The following is a 26,619-nucleotide window of genomic DNA, read 5'->3' as shown; positions in this document are numbered from 1 at the left end:
ATGACATTTAAAAACCAAACACACTGATTCAAAAGGGTCCTACTCATTAAAGTGTTGAAACTTTTTTTTTTTTGTGTGTTTACTTTTAACACAATGGTCTCGAGATCAACTTCCGATCTATCCGTCAATTATAAGTTGTTGTTTTTTTGTTTATGTTTTTTGTTTGTTCGTTTTAGGCCATTCTTCAAAAAAAAAGCTTTGTTTTTTATATGGCAAACACAAAATATCCAACATTTGCCCCCAAAAATATCTCAAAGTGGAATATTTAATGTGACGTAATTGGAGCCTTGAATTGGTCAATAATTCATAATTAATTTTGGTTCACTATTTTTTTTTTTAAAGAAAGAAACAGCCTGCATGGCAGCTTTGTGTTATTAGAGTAAACATTGTAACATGTTCTTGTTACATTTCACCTGTTTGCTCTTTTAGACCACTTTATGTTTTTTATTTTTTTCCATAGTATTTTTAAAATGTGCCGTGGGGCCGTTAAAAAAATGCCCTGCGGGCCGCACTTTGGACGCCCCTGCTGTATGTATAACAGATTTGATGACATTTTCATCCATCCATCCATTTTCTACCGCTTATTCCCTTTCAGGGTCACGGGGGGCGCTGGCGCCTATCTCAGCTACAATCGGGCGGAAGGCGGGGTACACCCTGGACAAGTCGGCACCTCATCGCAGGGCCAACACAAATAGACAGACAACATTCACACTCACATTCACACACTAGGGACCATTTAGTGTTGCCAATCAACCTATCCCCAGGTGCATGTCTTTGGAGGTGGGAGGAAGCCGGAGTACCCGGAGGGAACCCACGCATTCACGGGGAGAACATGCAAACCCCACACAGAAAGATTCCGAGCCCGGGATTGAACCCAGGACTGCAGGAACTTCGTATTGTGAGGCAGACGCACTAACCCCTCTTCCACCGTGAAGCCCTATGACATTTTCAGTAGACCCATAATAAATGCATAAAACCACCAAACTTCATGAATGTTTTTTTTTTGTGAGCAACAAGTATGTGCTCCAATCACTCTATCACAAAAAACAAAACTTGTAGCAATGATTGGAAACTCAAGACAGCCATGACATGATGGTCTTCACAAGTGCATGTCAAGTTTTGAGCAGGACTGCAGGATTGGTGTTGTTTCCACATCAAACACAGCAGTGAAGACATACCCTTGCACTTGAATTATGACAGGAGGAGCGCCATAAAACATCCACGAACACACCGTCATCGTGCAGAAGACTGCCATTGGACACCCTGGCAATGGGGGCTACGTGACTAAGAGAACGTAGGCGGCCATGCGCGCTCCCGCTGCAGCGCGGGCACGTCTCCTCTGCCGCATGGAGGTGAAGTGATGACAAACCTGCGCGACTAAAAACAAAACGCTGTTTCATCAACTTTGAGCAGATATCTTCGAAGGGAGAGATTGCACACACCGCGCATGACGGCTTGTGTGAATCAAAAGTCTGATTTGATACGAATAATATGTCAATGTGAACCCAAGTTTTAAAATGGTACTCACTATTAAGTGCATAAAAAAATAATTTACCCGGTTTTCGCCATATTTTGTAAAAAAAAACAAAAAAAAACGTAATGCACTTGCATCGCTCACCAGAGATGTTTTATCCAGGCGATGATTGTGTATGGAATGTCACTCTCTCAATGTGAACTAAAACCTCAAATAATATTGAATAAATCGTCTATAAAAGTTACATTTACCCGATTTTCGCCGTATTTTTTAAGACAAACACAATATATTCCTTACATGCGCATTGAAGCCAGTGTTCAACCAGAGATGTTTTAAGGGCAAGATTACACACTTTAACAGAAACCCGGCAATAAATATGAACAAATTAGATTTTTTTTTTTTTTGTAAAGTCACTTTCGAGTTGTATTTAATATAGAATTGTATATACATGAAAATATTTTTTTAAACAGATAATAAATAAATCCCCCAAAAATATTTTTGATATACAGCAGGGGTAGGGAACCTATGGCTCTAGAGCCAGATGTGGCTCTTTTGATGACTGCATCTGGCTCTCAGATAAATCTTAGCTGACATTGCTTAACACAATAAGTAATTAATAATTCCGCTGGTAATCACAGTGCCAAAAATAATGTTCAAAATATAAAACATTCTCATGCATTTTCATCCATCCATTCGATTTCTACCGCACCTGTTACAGATGTCGCATTAATGGTAAGAAGTATTTTATTTATTTTTGGTTAGCCTCAGAATAACAATGTTATCAAAAAGAATAAGAGACTTATTATACTCTAAAAATGTTACTCTTTCTTAAAAATGCACGCATATAGTTGTAGTCAGTGTTAAAAAAAAAATGATATGGCTCTCACGGAAATACTTTTAAAAATATTTGGCTTGTATGGCTCTCTCAGCCAAAAAGGTTCCCGACCCCTGATACACACTATTCTAATTCTAATCCGAGAGGAACTCGAAGTAAAGCCGCTGCTCGTCCACTTCGAGAGGAGCCAGATGAGGTGGTTCGGGCATCTGGTCAGGATCCCTCCCTAGGGAGGTGTTTAGGGCACGTCCAACCGGTAGGAGGCCACGGGAAAGACCCAGGACACGTTGGGAAAACTATGTCTCCCGGCTGGCCTGGGAACACCTCGGGATCCCCCGGGAAGAGCTAAATGAATTGGCTGGGGAGAGGGAAGTCTGGGCTTCCCTGCTTAGGCTGCCGCCCCCGCGGCCCGACCTCGGATAAGCGGAAGAAGATGGATGGATGGACTATACTAAAAATCGAAAAAAAAATTCAAACTGGAAAGATGCACATGCTTTCTTAATAAGAAATAATTAGATTGTTAAATTAATATTTTTAACAAAAAATATTTACATTAATAATAAATAATGGTAACTATTTTCAATTTACAGTATGCCAATCTGATAAATATTTCAAATTTGATTGATTGAAATTGAATTGACTGACTCGGCGCTCTAATGTTTTGTTTAAGACTATTTAACGCTAACAATCTGTGAACTAAATACTAAAAAGGTTATTCAGTAAGGCAACAATATTACTTTTTCACCCAAAACAGCATTTTTATGTCTCAAAGGCATTTATTGTTTGCTATAAAAAAAAAACAGCACTCAATAGCAATTTAAGATAGCATTGATTGAAACTTGTATTAGTAGATTTCACAGTACAGTACATATTCTGTACAATTGACCACTAAATGGTAACACCCCAATAAGTCTCTCAACTTGTTTACTTTAATCCATTCATGATTAAAGGCCTACTGAAATGAGATTTTCTTATTCAAACGGGGATAGCAGCTCCATTCTATGTGTCATACATGATCATTTCGCGATATTGCCATATTTTTGCTGAAAGGATTCAGTAGAGAACATCCACGATAAAGTTGGCAACTTTTGTTCGCTAATAAAAAAAGCCTTGCCTGTACCCGAAGTAGCAGACGATGTGCGCGTGACGTCACGGGTTGTAGGGCTCCTCACATCTGAACATTGTTTACAATCATAGCCTCCAGCAGCAAGAGCTATTCAGACCGAGAAAGCGATTAGACACATTTACTAGGATAATTCTGGAAGATCCCTTATCTGCTAATTGTTTAATAGTGTTTTAGTGAGATTGTAAAATCATACCAGAAAGTCGGATGGCTGCCGTGAACGCCAGTGTCTCTGAGAGAAGCCGAGGAGCCAAGATCACAGCTGCCTTTTTGAGCTGCAGGAGGAGATCCCATAATCCACTGAAGTCTCCGGTAAGAGCCCACTTAATATCAAAATGTTCCCATCCAAAAACTTGCTGGTTGACAAAGAGAAACATGTTTGCTTGACAGCTCTGCGTTAAAGCTTCACAACAAACAAAGAAACACCGGCTCTGTTTGTTTTGCTAACGGCAGCTGCAATCCACCGCTTTCCACCAACAGCATTCTTATTTGATGTCTCCATTATTAATTGAACAAATTGCAAAAGATTCAGCAACACAGATGTCGAAAATACTGTGCAATTATGAGATGACTTTTAGCCATGAGTGGTGCTGGGCTGAAATGTTCACTCCAACCAATAACGTCACAAGCACGCGTCAATATAAGCGTCATCATTCCGCGCCGTTTTCAACAGGATACCTCGCGGGAAATTTAAATTTGCAATTTAGTAAACTAAAAAGGCTGTATTGGCATGTGTTGCAATGTTAATATTTCATCATTGATATATAAACTATCAGACTGTGTGGTGGCTAGTAGTGGCTTTCAGTAGGACTTTAAAACAGTTATAAACCATTAATAAAATGCATGACTGTATGGACACAAATGTATTCCTAATGACATTAAATAACATAATACTCTCAATCGCTGTATATTGTTATTTTTAAACCAAAAAAAAAGATTCACACAAACTGGTCTCGTCTTGCATTGCCTTTGTGTTCATCTACTAGCTTCAATTAGTTGCTAAATTGAGCAGAAACAACACTAATAATATTGTGTTGAAATTACTAAATTCCACCACAATTGCTTCTAATTATGAAACACTTTATTTTGAGCTAACTTGTCCGTAGTAATTACTACATAATAGCAACAAAGAAGTGCCAACATTATATTTCTTTGGTCTGGCTTGATAATGATATCAATGAGTCATGTGCATTGTATTGTGCAATCATCGAGCACGATGACCTCTGTAGCAACTTTAACAAATTTGGAAATATTATGTGTACAAAAATATTTAAAACTATATCATCACACTTTGGTTCTATTCACCACTGCACTATTATCTTATTATCCCTGCACATATTAGTTATTTAAGTGCTTGTTCATATTGCAGTTAATCATTTGTGTTAATATTGAAGAAAGCATGTATTAGTTATTTAAGTACTTGTTCATATTTCAGTTAATAATTTGTGATAATACTGAAGAAAGCACATATTAGTTATTTAGGTACTTGTTCATATTCAGTGTTTATATTGTAGAAAGCCAACACTGTCCACCAAGTCCGATTCCTTTTGTGTTGAACATACCTGGCCAATAAAGCTGATACTGATTCTGATATGAACCACACACCTTAAAGAGGTGCAGTTTACAAACATATTTTAACGGCTGCCTACAAGCAAAGATATTATTTCAATTTGTCTGCAGCTTTAACCAACCAACTCGATGTCACAGCTCAAAACTCACAGTTTTCTCCCTCCAATGCACCATCATTACATCTTATTTACTTAATCGTTTAAATACAATCATGCAATTACCTTAGAGACAAATGACCCGCAGGACAGCATGGTTACTTGGGCTGGGCTCAGATAATACACTTTTTATGTCTGCTCGGTGCATGACTCATTTCATTATGATGAACCTGTTGACATGGCCAGCAATGCAGTTTGTCACTATTAATGCTGACAAACAGGATTAGCTGGATGCAGCTTTGGTGATGCATGTTAAAACAAACAAACACTGAAAGGGGATGATGTTGTCTGACAAGTTAACACATGCACTGAGGCTATGTCTACACTAAGCCGGATAACCCCTTAAACCAGGGCTAGGGAACCTATGGCTCTAGAGCCAGATGTGGCTCTTTTGATGACTGCATCTGGCTCTCAGGATAAATCTTAGCTGACATTGCTTAACACGATAAGTAATGAATAATCCATCCAACGCCATTGACGCGAATCCCTTAGGGGTGATGGACAACTGGGCAGTGTCTGGAGAGCTGCAGCCCGCCACCGTAGCCCCCCACTCCCTCCCCTCTGTTGCAAGTCTGGAGATGTATGTTGTGATACGTCTGGAGTTTTTTTTTCTCCCGATAGCTGTTCTGTGACCCTAAACACTGTTTGTTTGTCTAATCAAATCAATGTGTCAATCAACAAAGTTGTGTTGTACTTGGGCAATAACAATACTTACCTACCTACATAATTACGCTGGTAATCACAGTGTCAAAATATCCGCTTTCTACCGCACCTGTTCAAGAAGTCGCATTCATGATAATCAGTATTTGATTTATTATTGGTTAGCTTCAGAATAACAATGTTATTAAAAAGAATAAGAGACCTACAATTCTCTAAAAAAGTTGGTCTTACTAAAAAAATGCAGGCATTTAGTTACATTCGTTGTTAAAAACTATTATATGGCTTTCACCGAAATACATTTTAAAATATTTGGCTTTCATGGCTCTCTCAGCCAAAAAGGTTCCCGACCCCTGCCTTAAACGCATAATTATTTAGCCTAAGCACCGTTTTAGCCACATTAAACCAGCGTTTAAGGTCCACCCCCTCGGACATTTTTTGACATAGGTAAGTGCGCTGTGTATTTTTTGAATCTCCGGCTCTTAGTTTTGCATGGACTCATTGATCGTTTACAAACTGAGTTCGGAGAGGAAGTGACGTCAAAAAGAACGCGCCACAGCCAGCTTCAAAATAAAGCGGTTTCGTAACTTGGAGCTAACCACTGGAAATACAGAGGCGAGTCATCCAGATATACCCGTGTTTCTCCTTCTTCTACATCTACAGATGCTTGTGGATATCCAACATGAATACCTTAAAGGGGAACATTATCAGCAGACCTATGTAAGCGTCAATATATACCTTGATGGTGCAGAAAAAAGACCATCTATTTTTTTAACCGATTTCCGAACTCTAAATGGGTGAATTTTGGCGAATTAAACGCCTTTCTGTTTATCGCGCTGGAGGCGATGACGTCAGAATGTGACGTCGCCGAGGTAACACACCCACCATTTTCATTTTCAACACATTACAAACACCGGGTCTCAGCTCTGTTATTTTCCCTTTTTTTGACAATTTTTTGGAACCTTGGAGACATCATGCCTGGTGGGTGTGTTGTCGGAGGGTGTAACAACACTAACAGGGAGGGATTCAAGTTGCACCACTGGCCCCAAGATGCCAAAGTGTCTGCCGCCAGACCCCCATTGAATGTGCCAGAGTGTCTCCACATTTGACCGGCGATGACAGACATGGCACAGAGATGTATGGATAACCTGCAGATGCATTTGCAACTATAAAGTCAACGAAATCACAAAGGTGAGTTTTGTTGATGTTGACTGCCAGCTAATCGATGCTAACATGCTACGCTAATCGATGCTAACATGCTATTTACGGGCGGTGCTAAAGCAGACATGACACAGAGATGTATGGATAACCTGTAGATGCATTTGCAAGTATATTACGTTTCCTTCCACCCACATTTAATGCAAAAAAAACACTTACCAATCGACGGATTTAAGTTGCTCCAGTGTCAAAAGATGCGAAAGTCCTGATCATTTGGTCCGCACATTTTACCGGCGATGCTAACGCAGCTATTCGGCCATGCTATGGCTATGAAAAGCGTCAATAGCTATTCGCTCAATAGCTTCAGTTTCTTCTTCAATACTTTCATACTCCAACCATCTGTTTCAATACATGCGTAATCTGTTGAATCGCTTAAGTTGCTGAAATCCGAGTTTGAATCCGAGCTAATGTCGCTATATCTTGCTGTGCTATTCCCATTGTTTGTTTACATTGGCAGCACTGTGTGACGTCACAGGGAAATGGATAGTGGTTTCGAAGATAGCGTAAATAAGGCACTTTAAAGCTTTATTTAGGGATATTCCGAGACCGGTAAAATTTTGAAAAAAAATTCCAAAAATACAACAAGCCACTGGGAACTGATTTTTATTGTTTTTAACCCTTTTGAAATTGTGATAATGTTCCCCTTTAAGAAAAAGCAATTGCAGCTATTTGGGATACAACACTTCTCAGGCGGCAAGAAAAACTTTCGAATGTCCAGGTCAGCTGTGATTCTACTAACCAAAAAACTTTGTCCATTTGTCGAAAGAGAGTCAACGAGAATGCAGGCTCCCATTGATGTGATAAAAAATGGTAGTGAGTGCTTTGTATTACCTGGCCGTCGAGGGAAGACTACGGAAAACAGCGAATGCTTTTGGACTGGCAGAGCAGACCGTATCAGACTCCACGTCTAGGTCCAGAGTATATAGTCACCAAAAAGGAATGGACAATGAAAGTGAAGGCAAAAAAGTGAGGAGTGTCCTGACCAGAGATCTACATCCCGAGATTGATTGTTGTAAAATGTTCTTTGTCACAATGTGTACTTTAACATGTCCAATGAAGATTTGATTCATTTAAGATGTCTCAGGTGTGATTCACTACAATAGGGCCCCACAGCACACTGGATTCCAGTTCACTGAAATACCACAACACTGGACATTGATCGGATAAGATACATTTAAGAACCTGCACAAGAAGCAACACTGGAGGTGACTATGACGTGCGCATTTTCCGCGCAGGAGTACTAGGTCACGTTTTCGGATTGGGCTTGTTCTATTTTTCATCCATCCATTTTCTAGCGCTTATTCCCTTCGGGGTCACGGGGGGCGCTGGAGCCTATCTCAGCTACAATCGGGCGGAAGCCGGGGTACACCCTGGACAAGTCGCCACCTCATCACAGGGCCAACACAGATAGACAGACAACATTCACACACTAGGGACCATTTAGTGTTGCCAAGCAACCTATCCCCAGGTGCGTGTCTTTGGAGGTGGGAGGGGCCTATCCCCAGGTGCATGTCTTTGGAGGTGGGAGGGGCCTATGCCCAGGTGCATGTCTTTGGAGGTGGGAGGAAGCCACACAGAAAGACCCCAAGCTCTGGATTGAATTCAGGACTAAGGCCCGGGGGCCACATTCGGCCCGTTAAGCTTTTCAACGTGGCCCGCTGGACATTCCCAAATATTTTTTTGAGATCTTTAAGATGCAAAGTGTAGCTGCCATTATGATGTGCACTCATGTTTTCTAATGAATGTAAGTCTGCAACTATACAAAGTATTTCAATGGTTGGAATCTGCGTTTATGGATGATTTACCAGTTACTATGGTAATGTAATGAGTTACTATGGTCATGTAATGAGTTACTATGGTAATGTAAGTCACAGCAGCTCAGACGAGGCACCAAGAAGTGTTTCCACAGTGTTTTCCAGAGTGGCTTGAAATGCAGGTGTCAGGGACAGACGTGCAAGGAGATTTTTACAACAAAAAAAAGTGATACTATATCAGATTGTAGATTTTATTTTTTTTTTTTACCCTTCACATTCATATTTTGCTGTGTTTGTTGCATTTTTTTAGCGTTTCGCTTGACTGTAAATAATGTGGATGGAGAGGGGGTTTGACATTCATATGTTGTCAATACTCAGTGTTTTATCCTTCATAGTCGATATTGTAAAACCCACATTCTTTATATTCATGTACATTCTGGGTGTCTCATTCAGTGGAACATTTTTAATTCCATACCGTTTCCTAAGGTGATCTGTCATAACCTTTTTAGCATTCAATCAGACATTATTGTGAGGTTGTTTTTTGTGTTCTTAAAAATAGGACACAAACATACTGTACAGCAGATTGTCACAGTTTATAGATGTGTGTGTGTGTGTGTGTGTGTGTGTGTGTGTGTGTGTGTGTGTGTGTGTGTGTGTGTGTGTGTGTGTGTGTGTGTGTGTGTGTGTGTGTGTGGGACAAGCCTTAGAAAATGTATGGATATATATATATATATATATATATATATATATATATATATATATATATATATATATCCATTCATTGAGCCTATCTCAGCTGCAATCGGGCGGAAGGCGCTGTACACCCTGGACAAGTCGCCACCTCATCACAGAGTTATACAGTATATATATATGTATATATATATATATATATATATATATATATATATTAGGGGTGGGCAAATTAATGCGTTAATTACGAGTTAACTCATCAATCTATTAACGCCGACAATTATTTTATCGCACATTTGCGTATGTTGTTTACATGCTTTTATTTTGTTAAGGCCTTTTCTTAACAAGATGGCGTCGCCCGGATGTACTTCGGCGTCGAGGGGCTCTTGGTAAAGATGGAACATTTGGCAAAAATACCGGACAATTCTGCAAATGTCCTGGCTGGCTTACAGCGTGGTCACTCCGGGATCACTTACGACCGCCAGACAATTCTGAATGTGGATAGATCGGGCCGTTTTGGACTGAATGAGGCGTGCTTGCTAGAGCGGCTAGCTAGCATGGGAATACTTTGCCGGCTACATCCAGCGGCCTGTGAAGCAGCGGAGTATATGTGTTGTCTGTCTATTTATGAATAATGCAGACCAGGAGTGTTGGCTGAGTTCTTAACGTTTACTTTCAGAGCGTGCATATCACAACATACAAGATGTCGTCATGGCGACACAACCTATACATACTCCTCACTCCTGTTGCATGCTGGGTAGGGTAGTTCTTTTTTCCCCTGGCTCATAACATCACAATATAGTACCATGTATATGATGCCTTCAGTTTATCAAAGCACCAAGCAAACAATTGGAAAATTCCCATCATATCAATTCCTAGATATGGTCGTAATTATTTTAAGTGCACTACGCAGAATAAACACAACATTATTAATATTGCTACTACGAATAATTTGATCAAAAATTCCCTAAAACAGCCCACTACCTATAACACAGGTTTTTTAAACATAAGATCCCTGATAAAAAAAATGTTTCTGCTGTTACCTCAGAAATTGCCTGTTCAGATGTTATGATTGTGGCTCAGAGATTTGTATGTAGATTATATTTATTTTCCATAACAAACAGGATAACTTAAATACCCTGGCAGTGGCAACAAGCTTAAATGTGTGTATTTAAATTTTTTGAGTTGATTTTCATAAAATATTCTATTTAACTGCTACTGTTTAACAAGGACTGATTTAAATTGTGTTTGCACAACAAATGTTTTGGCGCTTTTGTTCATGTGGGAGAATATTCCAATAAAGGTGCACTACACACTACTTTTGAATTCATTATTGGGCTTTGCATATACAATGCATTTAATCGCGATTAATAAGAGAAATAGTGCGATTAACGTCAATTATAATTTTTTATCTTTGCCCAGCCCTAATATATATATATATATATATTTATATGTGTATATATATATATATATATATATATATATATATATATATATATATATATATATATATATATATATATATATTTATATGTGTATATATATATGTGTATATATATATATATATATATATATATATACATTTATATATACATATACCGGCCCCCAGACACATTTTTTTCTCTAAATGTGGCCCCCGAGTCAAAATAATTGCCCAGGCCTGTTTTACATCAACAATGCAATTTGTCTGAGTGGACCGATTTAAAACCATCCATCCATCCGTTTCCTACCGCTTATTCCCTTTGGGGTCGCTGGTGCCTATCTCAGTTACAATCAGGCGGAGGGCAGAGTACACCCTGGACAAGTCGCCACCTCATCACAGGGCCAACACAGATAGACAGACAACATTCACACACTAGGGACCATTTAGTGTTGCCAATCAACCTATCCCTAGGTGCATGTCTTTGGAGGTGGGAGGAGCCTATCCCCAGGTGCATGTCTTTGGAGGTGGGAGGAAGCCGGAGTCACGGGGAGGACATGCAAACTCCACACAGAAAGATCCCGAGCCCGGGATTGAACCCAGGACTACTCAGGACCTTCGTATTGTGAGGCAGACGCACTAACCCCTCTTCCACCAAGAATAAATAAAAATGACTTGGGTGCTTGGGGGCCACATTGAGGACACAGGCGGTCCAAATCCGGCCCGCGTGCCATAGTTTGGGGAGTGATGCAATAAAACATGTCTGCATCCTCGCTGGGGATAGGTTGATTGGCAACACTAAATGGTCCCTAGTGTGTGAATGTTGTCTGTCTATCTGTGTTGGCCCTGTGATGAGGTAGCGACTTGTCCAGGGTGTACTACGCCTTCCACCCGATTGTAATTGAGATAGGCTCCAGTGACCCCAAAAGGGAATAAGCGGTAGAAAATGGATGGATGGATGCATCCCCGCTATTTGAGAAAGGCCCTGCGATGAGGTGGCAACTTGTCCAGGGTGTACGCTGCCTTCCGCCCAAATGCAGCAGCGATAGGCTCCAGCGACCCCCCATGACCCAAAAAGGGACAAGCGGTAGAAAATAGATGGATGGGTGGGATTAGTCATGGTTTGAAATCTGAAGTTGTCTTTATTTTTAAGTTATCGTGACATGATTTTACCACTTAGGAATAGATGTTCCTCTATGTGGCTCCTGAGCGAAGAATGAGTCGGTGTTTCCTTCTTTAAAATTCCCGAAGGTGAAGCTTTACTATGGAACAGAGCGGTCAAGCGAACATGGTTCCCGACCACATGTCAACCGGCAAGTTTCGGTGAGAGAATTGTGCTAATAAGTCGGCTCTTACCGTAGACATGAGCGGAGCTTGCATCCACCTGCAGCTGCTGTGGACTATTACCTCCTCCCACTGGAGACACTGGCGGTCACCACACCCGTGGCCATACCCCTCCGACTTTCAGGTACCATATAATCTCAGTAAAACACTAGTAGCACAATAAGCAGATAAGGGATTTTCCAGAATTATCCTAGTAAATGTGTCTAATAACATCTGAATCGCACTCACTGCCCTCGCCTTTTTATGTATTTATTTTTTCAAGTCCTTCACTCTCACTATCCTCATCCACAAATCTTTCATCCTCGCTCAAATTAATGGGGAATTTGTCGCTTTCTCTGTCCGAATCGCTCTAGCTGCTGGTGGCCATGATTGTCAACAATGTTCAGATGTGAGGAGCTCATCTGAACATGAGCACATCGTCTGCTACTTCCGGTACAAGCTAGGCGTTTTTTATTAGCGAGCAAAAGTTGCGATCTTTATAGTCGATGTTCTCTACAAAATCCATTCTGCAAAAATATGGCAATATTTGGAAATGATGAAGTATGACACATAGAATGGAGCTGCTATCCCCGTTTGAATAAGAACATCTCATTTCAGTAGGCCTTTAACGACACTCAATAAAAAGTTTGGGAACTGAAGAAGAAACTGTTGAAGCTTTGAAAGTGGAATTCTTTCCCATTTTTGTTTTATGTAGAGCTTCAGTCGTTCAACAGTCCGGGGTCTCCGCTGTCGTATTTTACGCTTCATAATGCGCCACACAGTTTCGATGGAAGACATGTCTGGACTGCAGGCGGGCCAGGAAAGTACTAGCACTCTTTTTTTACAAAGCCAATGGGTTTGGCTTTGCATAGTAGAGTTTTAACTTGCACTTACAGATGTAGCAACCAACTGTAGTTACTGACAGAGGTTATATGAAGTGTTCCTGAGCCCATGTGATGATATCCTTTACACACTGATGTCGGTTAGGATGCAGTACCGCCTGAGGGATCAAATGTCCGTAATATTGATTGAATATCATCACTTACGTGCAGTGATTTCTCCAGATTCTTTGAACTTTTTGATGATTTTACGGACCGTAGATGGTAAAATCCCTGAATTCCTTGCAATAACTCGTTGAGAAATGTTGTTCTAAAACTGTTCGACAATTTGCTTACAAAGTGGTGACCCTCGCCCCATCCTTGTTTGTGAATTACTTAGCATTTCATGGAAGCTGCTTTTATAGCAAATCATGGCACCCACCTGTTCCCAATTAGCCTGCACACCTGTGGGATGTTCCAAATAAGTGTTTGATGAGCTTTCCTCGACTTTTATCAGTATTCATTGCCACCTTTCCCAACTTCTTTGTCACGTGTTTCTGGCATCAAATTCTAAAGTTAATGATTATTTGCACACACAAAAAAAGTTCATCAGTTTGAACATGAAATATGTTGTCTTTGTAGCATATTCAACTGAATATGGCTTGAAAAGGATTTGCAAATCATTGTATTCTGTTTATATTTACATCTAACACCATTTCCCAACTCATATGGAAACGAGGTTTGTAAATCATGACATGATTTTACCACTTGGTAATTGATGTTCTTCTATGTCAGTGGTTCTCAAATGGGGGTACGCGTACCCCTGGGGGTACTTGAAGGTATGCCAAGGGGTACTTGAAGGTATGCCAAGGGGTACGTGAGAATTTTTGAAAATATTCTAAAAATAGCAACAATTCAAAAATCCTTTATAAATATATTTACTGAATAATACTTCAACAAAATATGAATGTAAGTTCATAAAGTGTGAAAAGAAATGCAACAATGCAATATTCAGTGTTGACAGCTAGATTTTTTGTGGACATGTTCCATAAATATTGATGTTAAAGATTTATTTTTTGGGAAGAAATGTTTAGAATGAAGTTGATGAATCCACATGGATCTCTATTACAATCCCCAAAGAGGGCTCTTTAAGTTGATGATTACTTCTATGTGGAGAAATCTTTATTAGGGTCCGCCAAAGGACCCTATTTAATCTGTAAGGTTTTATTCTTTCTTTCTTTATAATTATTATTCCGCAATGTCGTGCTGTAATTTGACCCCCTTAACATGCTTGAAAACTCACCAAATTTGACACACACATCGGTATGGTGCAGCAGCCCAAATTATTAAGCAACCAAACCCCAAAAATCAAAATTGCACGTTAGCGCCCCCTAGGGAAAAAAAAAACAGACTGCTTCTAACTTCCGTTAGCAATGTCGTAGAGACATGAAACAAAAACCATTATGTAGGGCTGACTTAGACCTAGATTTCATAATTGTACTTTCTAGGGCAAAAATCAACAAAAATTTTGCAAAAACCCATTCAAAGCAAAATTTTCGCAAAAAATGCTATTTTTGCCTCTTTCAGCTGTAATTTGACCCCCTTAAAATGCTTCAAAACTCACCAAACTTGGCACACACATCAGGACTGGCAAGAATTGCGATCTAATGAAAAAAACAAAGCCCAAAACTCAAAATTGCGCTTTAGCGCAATTTTTGAATAAAACATAGCAAAAACTGCTCCTAGGAAGAAAACAGACAAAATTGCTTGTAACTTCCAGTAGGAATGCAGGAAAGACATGAAACAAAAACCTCTATGTAGGTCTCACTTAGACCTACATTTTAATAATTGACATCATTCAGCAAAAATCAGGAGGAAGTTAAAAATTACCCCCTCAAAATAAAAGTTTTGTAAAAACCTGTCACCTTTTTTCAAACATTATCTCCTCTGAGCGCCTTTGTCGTGTTGGCTTCAAACTCGTACAGGAGAGAGATTGAACCCTTCTGATTAAAAGTTATTCACAGAGTTTTGATGACTGCTCCGGTTATGATTGTACGCGCCTACAAAGAACCCCTGCGCAAAGTTACCTAAAAAATGTAAATTTTGCCTCGTAGAGCTGTAATTTGACCCCCTTAAAATGCTTCAAAGTGCAAGTTACAGCTCTACTATACAAAGCAAAAGCCATTTATCAACAACATCCAGAAACGCCGAGCCGTAATTCGACCCCCTTAACATGCTTCAAAACTCACCAAATTTTACACACACATCAGGACTGGCGAAAACTGCCATCTAATAAAAAAACAAAACCCCATGAATCTAAATTGCGCTCTAGCGTCCCCTAGGAAAAAACACAGACAAAACCGCTTGTAACTTCTGTTAGGAATGTCGTAGAGACATGAAACAAAAACCTCTATGTAGGTCTGACTTAGACCAGGGCTTGGGTCATGGGGGCAGCAGCCAAAGGCGGGGCCGACCAACGCTGCTTGCAGCTTTAATTTATAATTGAATCACTGTTTATTTTTCAACAAGTTTTTAGTTATTTTTATATCTTTTTTTTCCAAATAGTTCAAGAAAGACTACTACATGTACAACGTCACTTGTACAAATACACTATAATAAACCAGAAACTGATGACATAGTGCTGTATTTGACTTCTTTCTCTCTTTTTTCCAACCAAAAATGCTTTGCTCTGATTAGGGGGTACTTGAATTAAAAACATGTTCACAGGGGGTACATCAGTGAAAAAAGGTTGAGAACCACTGCTCTATGTGGCCCCTGAGCTGAAAATGAGTTTGACACCCCTGTTCTAATCTATAGAATTGCTAAAACCTGAAATATACGATAGGTTGATTGGCAACACTAAATGGTCCCTAGTGTGTGAATGTTGTCTATCTGTGTTGGCCCTGTGATGAGGTGGCGACTTGTCCAGGGTGTACCCCGCCTTCTGCCCGATTGTCGCTGAGATAGGCGCCAGCGACCCCGAAAGGGAATAAGCGGTAGGAGATGGATGGATGGATGCATGAGATTGAGTCGCAGCTGCAGGATACTAGCGTGGTTACCTCGTTGTTTATCAGCAACTCCGCTCGGGGGTCCGAGTGCGACAGCCTGGGGATGGTCTTGGTGGGGAAAGAATACTTCCGCAGCTGAGTCTCATCCCAGCCGCCGGGGAAGTCACTCGCCGCCGGGTCAGCCTCCACGACGGTCGCCGCCGCCATGCTAGGTCGGTGGTCGTCTGCGCGACACCGCGACAACAAAAGCGTCCAAGACTCCCAGTCGCCTTCTGACCGGCTTGTGCTCGACCGCCTAGGTATCGCCCACACTTTCCAATTCAGAAAAAAATGCCACACGGCGTAAAAGCTGGCGGTTGGAGCGGCTTGAGAGCGGCTTGAGAGCGGGAGTGTGGAGCCGCGGAGGCTGTTTACACACTGGCGTTGACAGCCGCTAAACAAGCAGGCAGCGACACCCAGCGTCCTGGCGACGCACTGTCCGCATTACTGATAACACGGGTGTCCAAAGTGCGGCCCGCAGCTAATCGCCGCACATTATGGAAAAAAACAAAATTGATAGTATTGCTCAAATAAAAAATAAACCTTTAAAAAAAAGTGGAATGAGGTGAAATCTAATAAGAAAAAGTGCAATGTTGACACAAAAACATCACCCACCCTGGATATGACCTGTTCCACCTGCTGCCCTCTGGGGGGCGCTACAGGTGCAGTAAAAGCAAGACCAACAGGCTAAAGCACAACTTCTTCTCCAGGGCCATAATCGCCCTGAACGGACTTCCCCGTTGACCCTCAGAACTGCCTTCTCTTCGGTGCAATAACCCTTCCACCAATCACCCTGTTTTTTCATCTAGATGTTCATGTATATATTCATTTCACCCACTCTATAGTGTACATTTGTACAGAGTGTATAGTGTACATTTGTACAGAGTGTATAGTGTACATTTGTACAGAGTGTATAGTGTACATTTGTACAGAGTGTATAGTCTACATTTGTACAGAGTGTATAGTCTACATTTGTACAGAGTGTATAGTGTACATTTGTACAGAGTGTATAGTGTACAGTCGTACAGAGTGTATAGTGTACATTTGTACAGAGTGTATAGTGTACATTTGTACAGAGTGTATAGTGTACATTTGTACGGAGTGTATAGTGTACAGTCGTACAGAGTGTATAGTGTACATTTGTACAGAGTGTATAGTGTACATTTGTACAGAGTGTATAGTGTACATTTGTACAGAGTGTATAGTGCACATTTGTACAGAGTGTATAGTGTACATTTGTACAGAGTGTATAGTGTACATTTGTACAGAGTGTATAGTCTACATTTGTACAGAGTGTATAGTCTACATTTGTACAGAGTGTATAGTGTACATTTGTACAGAGTGTATAGTGTACATTTGTACAGAGTGTATAGTGTACAGTCGTACAGAGTGTATAGTGTACATTTGTACAGAGTGTATAGTGTACATTTGTACAGAGTGTATAGTGTACATTTGTACAGAGTGTATAGTGTACATTTGTACAGAGTGTATAGAGTGTACACTGTTCTCTTCACACCTTTCTTTGCAGTTCTATATTTTTTATATTTTTATATATTTACACATTGTTTTCTTACATGCACACCTGGCACTGGATGGAATGGAATTTTTTTGTGTTTTCTCCTCTTTTCAAGCGTTCAATTAAGTGTTTTTTTTTTATCATTTATTCCCTACAAAAAAACTTCCGTAAAAGGAAAAAAAATGTACAACGGAATGATGGACAGAAATACCCATTTTTTTATTTATATATATTTATTTCTTAAAGGTAAATTGAGCAAATTGCTATTTCTGGCAAGTTATTGAAGTGTGTATCAAACTGGTAGCCCTTGGCATTAATTAGTACCCAAGAAGTAGCTCTTGCTTTCAAAAAGGTTGGCGACCCCTGCTGTAAGATATACTGTTTGCCGCTAGAGGGGAGTGTTGCGCACTTTTTTTTGTTTTCTATACCAGTGGTTCTCAAGCTTTTTTCAGTGATGTACCCCCTGTGAACATTTTTTAATTCAAGTACCCCCTAATCAAAGCAACGCATTTTTGGTGGAAAAAAAGAGATAAAGAAGTAAAAAACAGCACTTATGTCATCAGTTTCTGTTTTATTAAATTGTATAACAGTGCAAAATATTGCTCATTTGTAGTGGTCTTTCTTGAACTATTTGAAAAAAAAGATAGAAAAATAATTAAAAACTTGTTGAAAAATAAACAAGTGATTCAATTATGAATAAAAATGTCTCCACATAGAAGTAATCATCAACTTAAAGAGCCCTCTTTGGGGATTGTAATAGAGATCCATCTGGATTCATCAACATTTCTTCAATATTTATGGAACATGTCCATAAAAAATCTAGCTGTCAACACTGAATATTGCATTGTTGCATTTCTTTTCACACTTTATGAACTTACATTCATATTTTGTTGAAGTATTATTCAATAAATATATTTATAAAGGATTTTTGAATTGTTGTTAATTTTAGAATATTTAAAAAAAATCTCACGTACCCCTTGGCATACCTTCAAGTACCCTCAGGGGTACACGTACCCCCATTTGAGAACCACTGGTCTATTGAGCTTCTCAGGCAAATCATATAGTTCAGTATTTTTCAACCTTTTTGAGCCGAGACGCATTTTTTGCGTTGAAAAAATGTGGAGGCACACCACCAGGAGAAATCGTTAAAAAAACGAAACTCAATTGACGTAAAGAGTCGTTGTCGCAGTATTTGGATATGACTTTATACCAGGGCAGCACGGTGACAGAGGGGTTATTGCCTCTGCCTCACAATACAAAGGTCTTCAGTTCAATCCCGGGCTCGGGATCTTTCTGTGTGGAGTTTGCATGTTCTCCCCGTGAATGCGTGGGTTCCCTCCGTGTACTCCGGCTTCCTCCCACCTCCAAAGACATGCACCTGGGGATAGGCCCCTCCCACCTCCAAAGACATGCACCTGGAGATAGGCCCCTCCCACCTCCAAAGACATGCACCTGGGGATAGGCCCCTCCCACCTCCAAAAACATGCACCTGGGGATAGGCCCCTCCCACCTCCAAAGACATGCACCTGGGGATAGGCCCCTCCCACCTCCAAAGACATGCACCTGGGGATAGGCCCCTCCCACCTCCAAAGACATGCACCTGGGGATAGGTTGATTGGCAACAGTAAACTGACCCTAGTGTGTGAATGTTGTCTGTCTATCTGTGTTGGCCCAGCTATGAGGTGGCGACTTGTCCAGGGTGCACCCCACCTTCCGCTCTAATGCAGCTGAGATAGGCTCCAGCATCCCCCACGACCCCGAAAGGGACAAGCGGTAGTAAATGGATGGATGGATGGATGGACTTTAAACCATAACCATAACCATCAGTATAGCTCTTGTCTCAAAGTAGGTGTACTGTCACCACCTGTCACATCACACCCTGACTTATTTGGAGTTGTTTGCGGCTTTCCTGTGCACGGTGTTTTAGTTCTTGTCTTGCGCTCTTATTTTGGTGGCTTTTTGTCTTTTTTTGGGGTATTTTCCTGTAGCAGTTTCATGTCTTTGAGCGATATTTCCCGCATGAATATTTCAGTTGTTTTTATCTTTCTTTGTGGGGACATTGTTGATTGTCTTGTCATGTTTGGATGTACATTGTCTTTGCTCCACAGTAAGTCTTTGCTGTCCTCCAGCATTCTGTTTTTCTTTATTTTGTTGCCAGTTCAGTTTTAATTTTGTTCTGCATAGCCTTCCCTAAGCTTCAATGCCTTTTTTTAGGGGGCACTCACCTTTTATTTATTTTTGGTTTAAGCATTAGATACCTTTTTACCTGCACGCTGCCTCCCGCTGTTTCCGACATCTACAAAGCAATTCGCTGCTGGCTGCCACCTACTGATATGGAAGAGTATTACACGGTTACTCTGCCACGCTCTAGACAGCACCGACACTCAACAACAACACATCATTTGCAGACTATAATTACTAGCTTGCAAAAAATATTTTTAACCCAAATAGGTGAAATTAGATCATCTACTACGGCACACAACACTCTATCCCACGGCACACTAGTGTGCTGCGGCACAGTGGTTGAAAAACACTGAAATAGTTTCTGTAAATGCCCATATCGGCTGTACAAATTTACTTTACAAAGGAGAAGTGTGGGATACTGACGACATCTATTAAAACAGACGAGAAGCAAGGAATCATGCAGAGACAGAGTTAAATTTGGCTCAATTGAGGAGAGAGGTTTTTTGGGCTGTAGTCTAGCTACAGATCCAAACTTGGCTCTAAAGTCCAGCCCGCGTGCTTCCTCTATTTATTCGGGGCTCCCTGGTTACATCACTAAAGCTGTCTATGAGGGAAGGGAGTAATCTGGATGGATCCAGTTGGACACAATATATGATTATACAATAAATGCAAATGTCGTGACACTGGTGATATCGCCTTGTCTCTGCTCTGTCTGCGTCATGGCGGTGTTGGGCCTGGGCAGTCAGCAGGCCGTTCCTGATAGGAGACTGGCTTGCAATCTAATGGATTGCCAGCTTTGCAAGGAAAAATACCACTTCAGCACAATTGATAATAACTATAGCAACGACCCTTAGGCAAAAGAGTTGTGTGATAATATATACATAATTATTCTAACAGGTGCCCAAAAATACTGGTGCTCCGTATACACCCCTAGTTATAAGGGGATTAATGGTTTAATATTTCATTCATTTTATTGTCATGTTATTTTATTAGGACTCAGAACTCTACTTACTTTATTGTATGTTGACCAAAAAAACCCGTTTTAAAGTCAGAAGTGTGTTGCATGAATAAAAAATAATTAAAGACACATAAAAGTACAAGCCCTTTTGTTTTACAGTGAACATTTACGGTATGGAACTACAACTGAAATACTAAAAAACTGTTGCAGGAAATGATCATTTACTTATGCGCTGTATAATATTTTTGATACAATATTCAGTCAATTTATTTGCAAACACGTTATTTTGTTTTCTTTAAAGACATGTTTGTTCCACTATATAATTCTATTTATTGTAGTGTTGTGCGGTATATCGGTATTTAGTATAGTACCGCAATACTAATGAATCACATTCGGTACTATACCGCCTCTAAAAAATACCTGTCCTATCCCCCCGTGCCCCCCGTCGTCGTCACGTCGTGTCATTGCTGGTTTACGAGCAGATGAGCATGTTCGGCAGTGCACAATCACAGAGTACTTACAAGCAAACACAGTGTGTAGACAGAAAAGGGAGAATGGATGCATTTTTGGCTTAAAAAGTAACGATAGAGGTGGAGTTATAACACTGAAACACCCTCGGGAAGAGGTGCTTTAAGACATGGCTAAAGTCCATCCACATTCTGCAGTGTTTTAGTTACTTCTAAATAACTAATCCTCGCCTCCATGGCGACAGATAGGTAAGTTTCTTACAAGTATTATTATCACTGCAGCACGAGGAATAGCTAAACATGGTCACCAGCGTCACAATGTAAACAAACGCCATTGATGGATCTACACCTGACATTCCCTGTAATGATACCAAGTACACCAGCGTATCTAGTCGATACTGCTATGATTACATTGATACTTTTTAGCATCACAACATCCTTTGTTTTTAAAAAAAACTATATTATGTCCATAAACTCAGGGAATACGTCCCTGGACACATAAGGACTTTGAATATGACCAATATGGGGCGGCATAGCTCGGTTGGTAGAGTAGCGGTGCCAGCAACTTGAGGGTTGCAGGTTCGATTCCCGCTTCTGACATCTTAGTCACTGCCATTGTGTCTTTGGGCAAGACCCTTCACCCACCTGCTCCCAGTGCCACCCACACTGGTTTAAATGTAACTTAGATATTGGGTCTCACTATGTAAAGCGCTTTGAGTCACTAGAGAAAAGCGCTATGTAAATATAATTCACAATGTATGATTCTGTAACTACTTCATATCGGAATGATATGAAGTAGTTTTATAATTGTTTTATGATCATCTGTCAACTTTATCAGTATTTATTGCCACCTTTCCCAACTTCTTTGTCACGTGTTGCTGGCATCAAATTCTAAAGTTAATGATTATTTGCAAAAAAAAAAGTTGATGAGTTTGAACATCAAATATGTTGTCTTTGTAGCATATTCAACTGAATATGGCTTGAACTTGATTTGCAAATCATTGTATTCTGTTTATATTTACATCTAACACAATTTCCCAACTCATATGGAAACAGGGTTTGTATGTCCTCAGCACGACATTCCTATACTTCTATTCTTGAAACACACCTTGAGATGTTTCCTTGTATCTTATGTTTCATCTGCTTCACCCTCACCGGGGGGGGTACTGTGCTACTTTGGACTCCCCGGTGTGTTCCCATGCTCGGTGTTTCCTGTGCAGATCAGTGAGATGAGCTGAGCTGATCCCTCTGATGCTCCTCTCCTCTCCCAGGCTTTTGTGCTGCAGAGATTGACCACCCCGGTGAGCTGCACACCCCTTTTTTAGGAGCTTGTATCTCTCAATCCTGCTGCAAACACAATACTTTTCTCCGTCTGCTGCTGCTCTTTTTGGTCCCCCAGCAAGGTCACACAGGTATAGGGGATTTTTTGTTTTTTTGGAAGCAGATTCCACAGATTGTTGTTAATAGGAGCACATGATAGTTGTCCTCATCTGTAGTGGCTTTCTCTCACATTCATATTGACCCTCGCCCCTCTAGGTGTTGTAGGTCCAGAACCCCTAAGCCTTAAATCCTATTAGTCAGGGATTCTCTCAAGCATTATAAGTAGTTTTTTCCATTTTTTTTTAACTCATTGCATTATCACTTGCTACCTAAAACAAGTCCACCGCTTTCTTATTGTTTTATGTATCAGTCAATAAGCCATAAATAAATCCCGCTCCAGCCCCCAAAAATACAAACCCCGTTTCCATATGAGTTGGGAAATGGTGTTAGATGTAAATATAAACAGAATACAATGATTTGCAAATCCTTTTCAAGCCATATTCAGTTGAATATGCTACAAAGACAACATATTTGATGTTCAAACTCATAAACTTTATTTTTTTTGTGCAAATAATAAACTTAGAATTTCTTGGCCGCAAAATGTGCCAAAGTAGTTGGGAAAGGGCATGTTCACCACTGTGTTTCATCACCTTTTCTTTTAACAACACTCAATAAACGTTTGGGAACTGAGGAAACTAATTGTTGAAGCTTTGAAAGTGGAATTCTTTACCATTCTTGTTTTATGTAGAGCTTCAGTCCTTCAACAGTCCGGGGTCTCCACTGTCCTATTTTATGCTTCATAATACGTCAAAGACAAGATATTTGATGTTCAAACTCATAAACTTTATTTTTTTTTTTTTGCAAATAATAAACTTAGAATTTCATGGCTGCAACAGGTGCCAAAGTAGTTGGGAAAGGGCATGTTCACCACTGAGTTACATCACCTTTTCTTTTAACAACACTCAAACGTTTGGGCACTGTGGAAACTCATTGTTGAAGCTTTGAAAGTGGAATTCTTTCCCATTCTTGTTTTATGTAGAGCTTCAGTCCTTCAACAGTCCGGGGTCTCCACTGTCCTATTTTATGCTTCATAATGCGCCACACATTTTCCATGGGAGACAGGTCTGGACTGCAGGCGGGCCAGGAAAGTACCCGCACTCTTTTACTACGAAGCCACGCTGTTGTAACACATGACTTGCTGAAATGAGCAGGGGCGTCCATGATAACATTGCTTGGATGACAAGAGCGTGTGTGACAATCATTGGTACTTTAACTTTAGCATATGTTGCCCCAAAAGCTGTATGTACCTTTCAGCATTAATGGTGCCTTCACAGATGTGTAAGTTACCCATGTCTTGTTCACTAATACACCCCCATACCATCACACATGTGTAAGTTACCCATGTCTTGTTCACTAATACACCCCCATACCATCACACATGTGTAAGTTACCCATGCCTTGTTCACTAATACACCCCCATACCATCACACATGTGTAAGTTACCCATGTCTTGTTCACTAATACACCCCCATACCATCACACATGTGTAAGTTACCCATGCCTTGTTCACTAATACACCCCCATACCATCACACATGTGTAAGTTACCCATGCCTTGTTCACTAATACACCCCCATACCATCACACATGTGTAAGTTACCCATGTCTTGTTCACTAATACACCCCCATACCATCACAAATGTGTAAGTTACCCATGCCTTGTTCACTAATACACCCCCATACCATCACACATGTGTAAGTTACCCATGTCTTGTTCACTAATACACCCCCATACCATCACACATGTGTAAGTTACCCATGTCTTGTTCACTAATACACCCCCATACCATCACACATGTGTAAGTTACCCATGTCTTGTTCACTAATACACCCCCATACCATCACACATGTGTAAGTTACCCATGTCTTGTTCACTAATACACCCCCATACCATCACACATGTGTAAGTTACCCATGTCTTGTTCACTAATACACCCCCATACCATCACACATGTGTAAGTTACCCATGTCTTGTTCACTAATACACCCCCATACCATCACACATGTGTAAGTTACCCATGTCTTGTTCACTAATACACCCCCATACCATCACACATGTGTAAGTTACCCATGTCTTGTTCACTAATACACCCCCATACCATCACACATGTGTAAGTTACCCATGTCTTGTTCACTAATACACCCCCATACCATCACACATGTGTAAGTTACCCATGTCTTGTTCACTAATACACCCCCATACCATCACACATGTGTAAGTTACCCATGCCTTGTTCACTAATACACCCCCATACCATCACACATGTGTAAGTTACCCATGTCTTGTTCACTAATACACCCCCATACCATCACACATGTGTAAGTTACCCATGCCTTGTTCACTAATACACCCCCATACCATCACACATGTGTAAGTTACCCATGTCTTGTTCACTAATACACCCCCATACCATCACACATGTGTAAGTTACCCATGTCTTGTTCACTAATACACCCCCATACCATCACACATGTGTAAGTTACCCATGTCTTGTTCACTAATACACCCCCATACCATCACACATGTGTAAGTTACCCATGTCTTGTTCACTAATACACCCCCATACCATCACACATGTGTAAGTTACCCATGTCTTGTTCACTAATACACCCCCATACCATCACACATGTGTAAGTTACCCATGTCTTGTTCACTAATACACCCCCATACCATCACACATGTGTAAGTTACCCATGTCTTGTTCACTAATACACCCCCATACCATCACACATGTGTAAGTTACCCATGTCTTGTTCACTAATACACCCCCATACCATCACACATGTGTAAGTTACCCATGTCTTGTTCACTAATACACCCCCATACCATCACACATGTGTAAGTTACCCATGCCTTGTTCACTAATACACCCCCATACCATCACACATGTGTAAGTTACCCATGTCTTGTTCACTAATACACCCCCATACCATCACACATGTGTAAGTTACCCATGCCTTGTTCACTAATACACCCCCATACCATCACACATGTGTAAGTTACCCATGTCTTGTTCACTAATACACCCCCATACCATCACACATGTGTAAGTTACCCATGTCTTGGGCACTAATACACCCCCATACCATCACACATGTGTAAGTTACCCATGTCTTGGGCACTAATACACCCCCATACCATCACACATGTGTAAGTTACCCATGTCTTGTTCACTAATACACCCCCATACCATCACACATGTGTAAGTTACCCATGTCTTGTTCACTAATACACCCCCATACCATCACACATGTGTAAGTTACCCATGTCTTGTTCACTAATACACCCCCATACCATCACACATGTGTAAGTTACCCATGCCTTGGGCACTAATACACCCCCATACCATCACAAATGTGTAAGTTACCCATGCCTTGTTCACTAATACACCCCCATACCATCACACATGTGTAAGTTACCCATGTCTTGTTCACTAATACACCCCCATACCATCACACATGTGTAAGTTACCCATGTCTTGTTCACTAATACACCCCCATACCATCACACATGTGTAAGTTACCCATGTCTTGTTCACTAATACACCCCCATACCATCACACATGTGTAAGTTACCCATGTCTTGTTCACTAATACACCCCCATACCATCACACATGTGTAAGTTACCCATGTCTTGTTCACTAATACACCCCCATACCATCACACATGTGTAAGTTACCCATGTCTTGTTCACTAATACACCCCCATACCATCACACATGTGTAAGTTACCCATGTCTTGTTCACTAATACACCCCCATACCATCACACATGTGTAAGTTACCCATGTCTTGTTCACTAATACACCCCCATACCATCACACATGTGTAAGTTACCCATGTCTTGGGCACTAATACACCCCCATACCATCACACATGTGTAAGTTACCCATGTCTTGTTCACTAATACACCCCCATACCATCACACATGTGTAAGTTACCCATGTCTTGGGCACTAATACACCCCCATACCATCACACATGTGTAAGTTACCCATGTCTTGTTCACTAATACACCCCCATACCATCACACA

The 26,619-nt window shown here is 40.6% G+C and overlaps 1 protein-coding gene across 5 annotated transcripts in view; it reads right to left on the bottom strand.

The window, feature by feature from the left end:
• The window catches only part of hif1an (hypoxia inducible factor 1 subunit alpha inhibitor), a 47,873-nt gene extending 31,394 nt beyond the window's left edge, over positions 1 to 16,479 (bottom strand). For 3 of the 5 annotated variants that reach the window (XM_061910030.1, XM_061910031.1, XM_061910032.1), the window contains exon 1: positions 1,179 to 1,415. In XM_061910030.1, coding sequence (XP_061766014.1) covers positions 1,179 to 1,400 — 222 coding nt within the window. In that variant the 5' untranslated portion in view covers positions 1,401 to 1,415. Of the gene's footprint in view, positions 1 to 1,178; positions 1,416 to 5,222; positions 5,344 to 16,095 lie in introns of those variants that run through there. The other 2 variants (XM_061910033.1, XM_061910034.1) reach the window with 2 other exon arrangements.
• Positions 16,480 to 26,619: the final 10,140 nt, after the last annotated feature.

This window comes from Nerophis ophidion, linkage group LG09, assembly GCF_033978795.1.
Source record: "Nerophis ophidion isolate RoL-2023_Sa linkage group LG09, RoL_Noph_v1.0, whole genome shotgun sequence".
NCBI lineage: Eukaryota > Metazoa > Chordata > Actinopteri > Syngnathiformes > Syngnathidae > Nerophis > Nerophis ophidion.
Note: the sequence above shows the minus strand (reverse complement) of the source record. Positions and strands in the feature narration are given on the sequence as shown.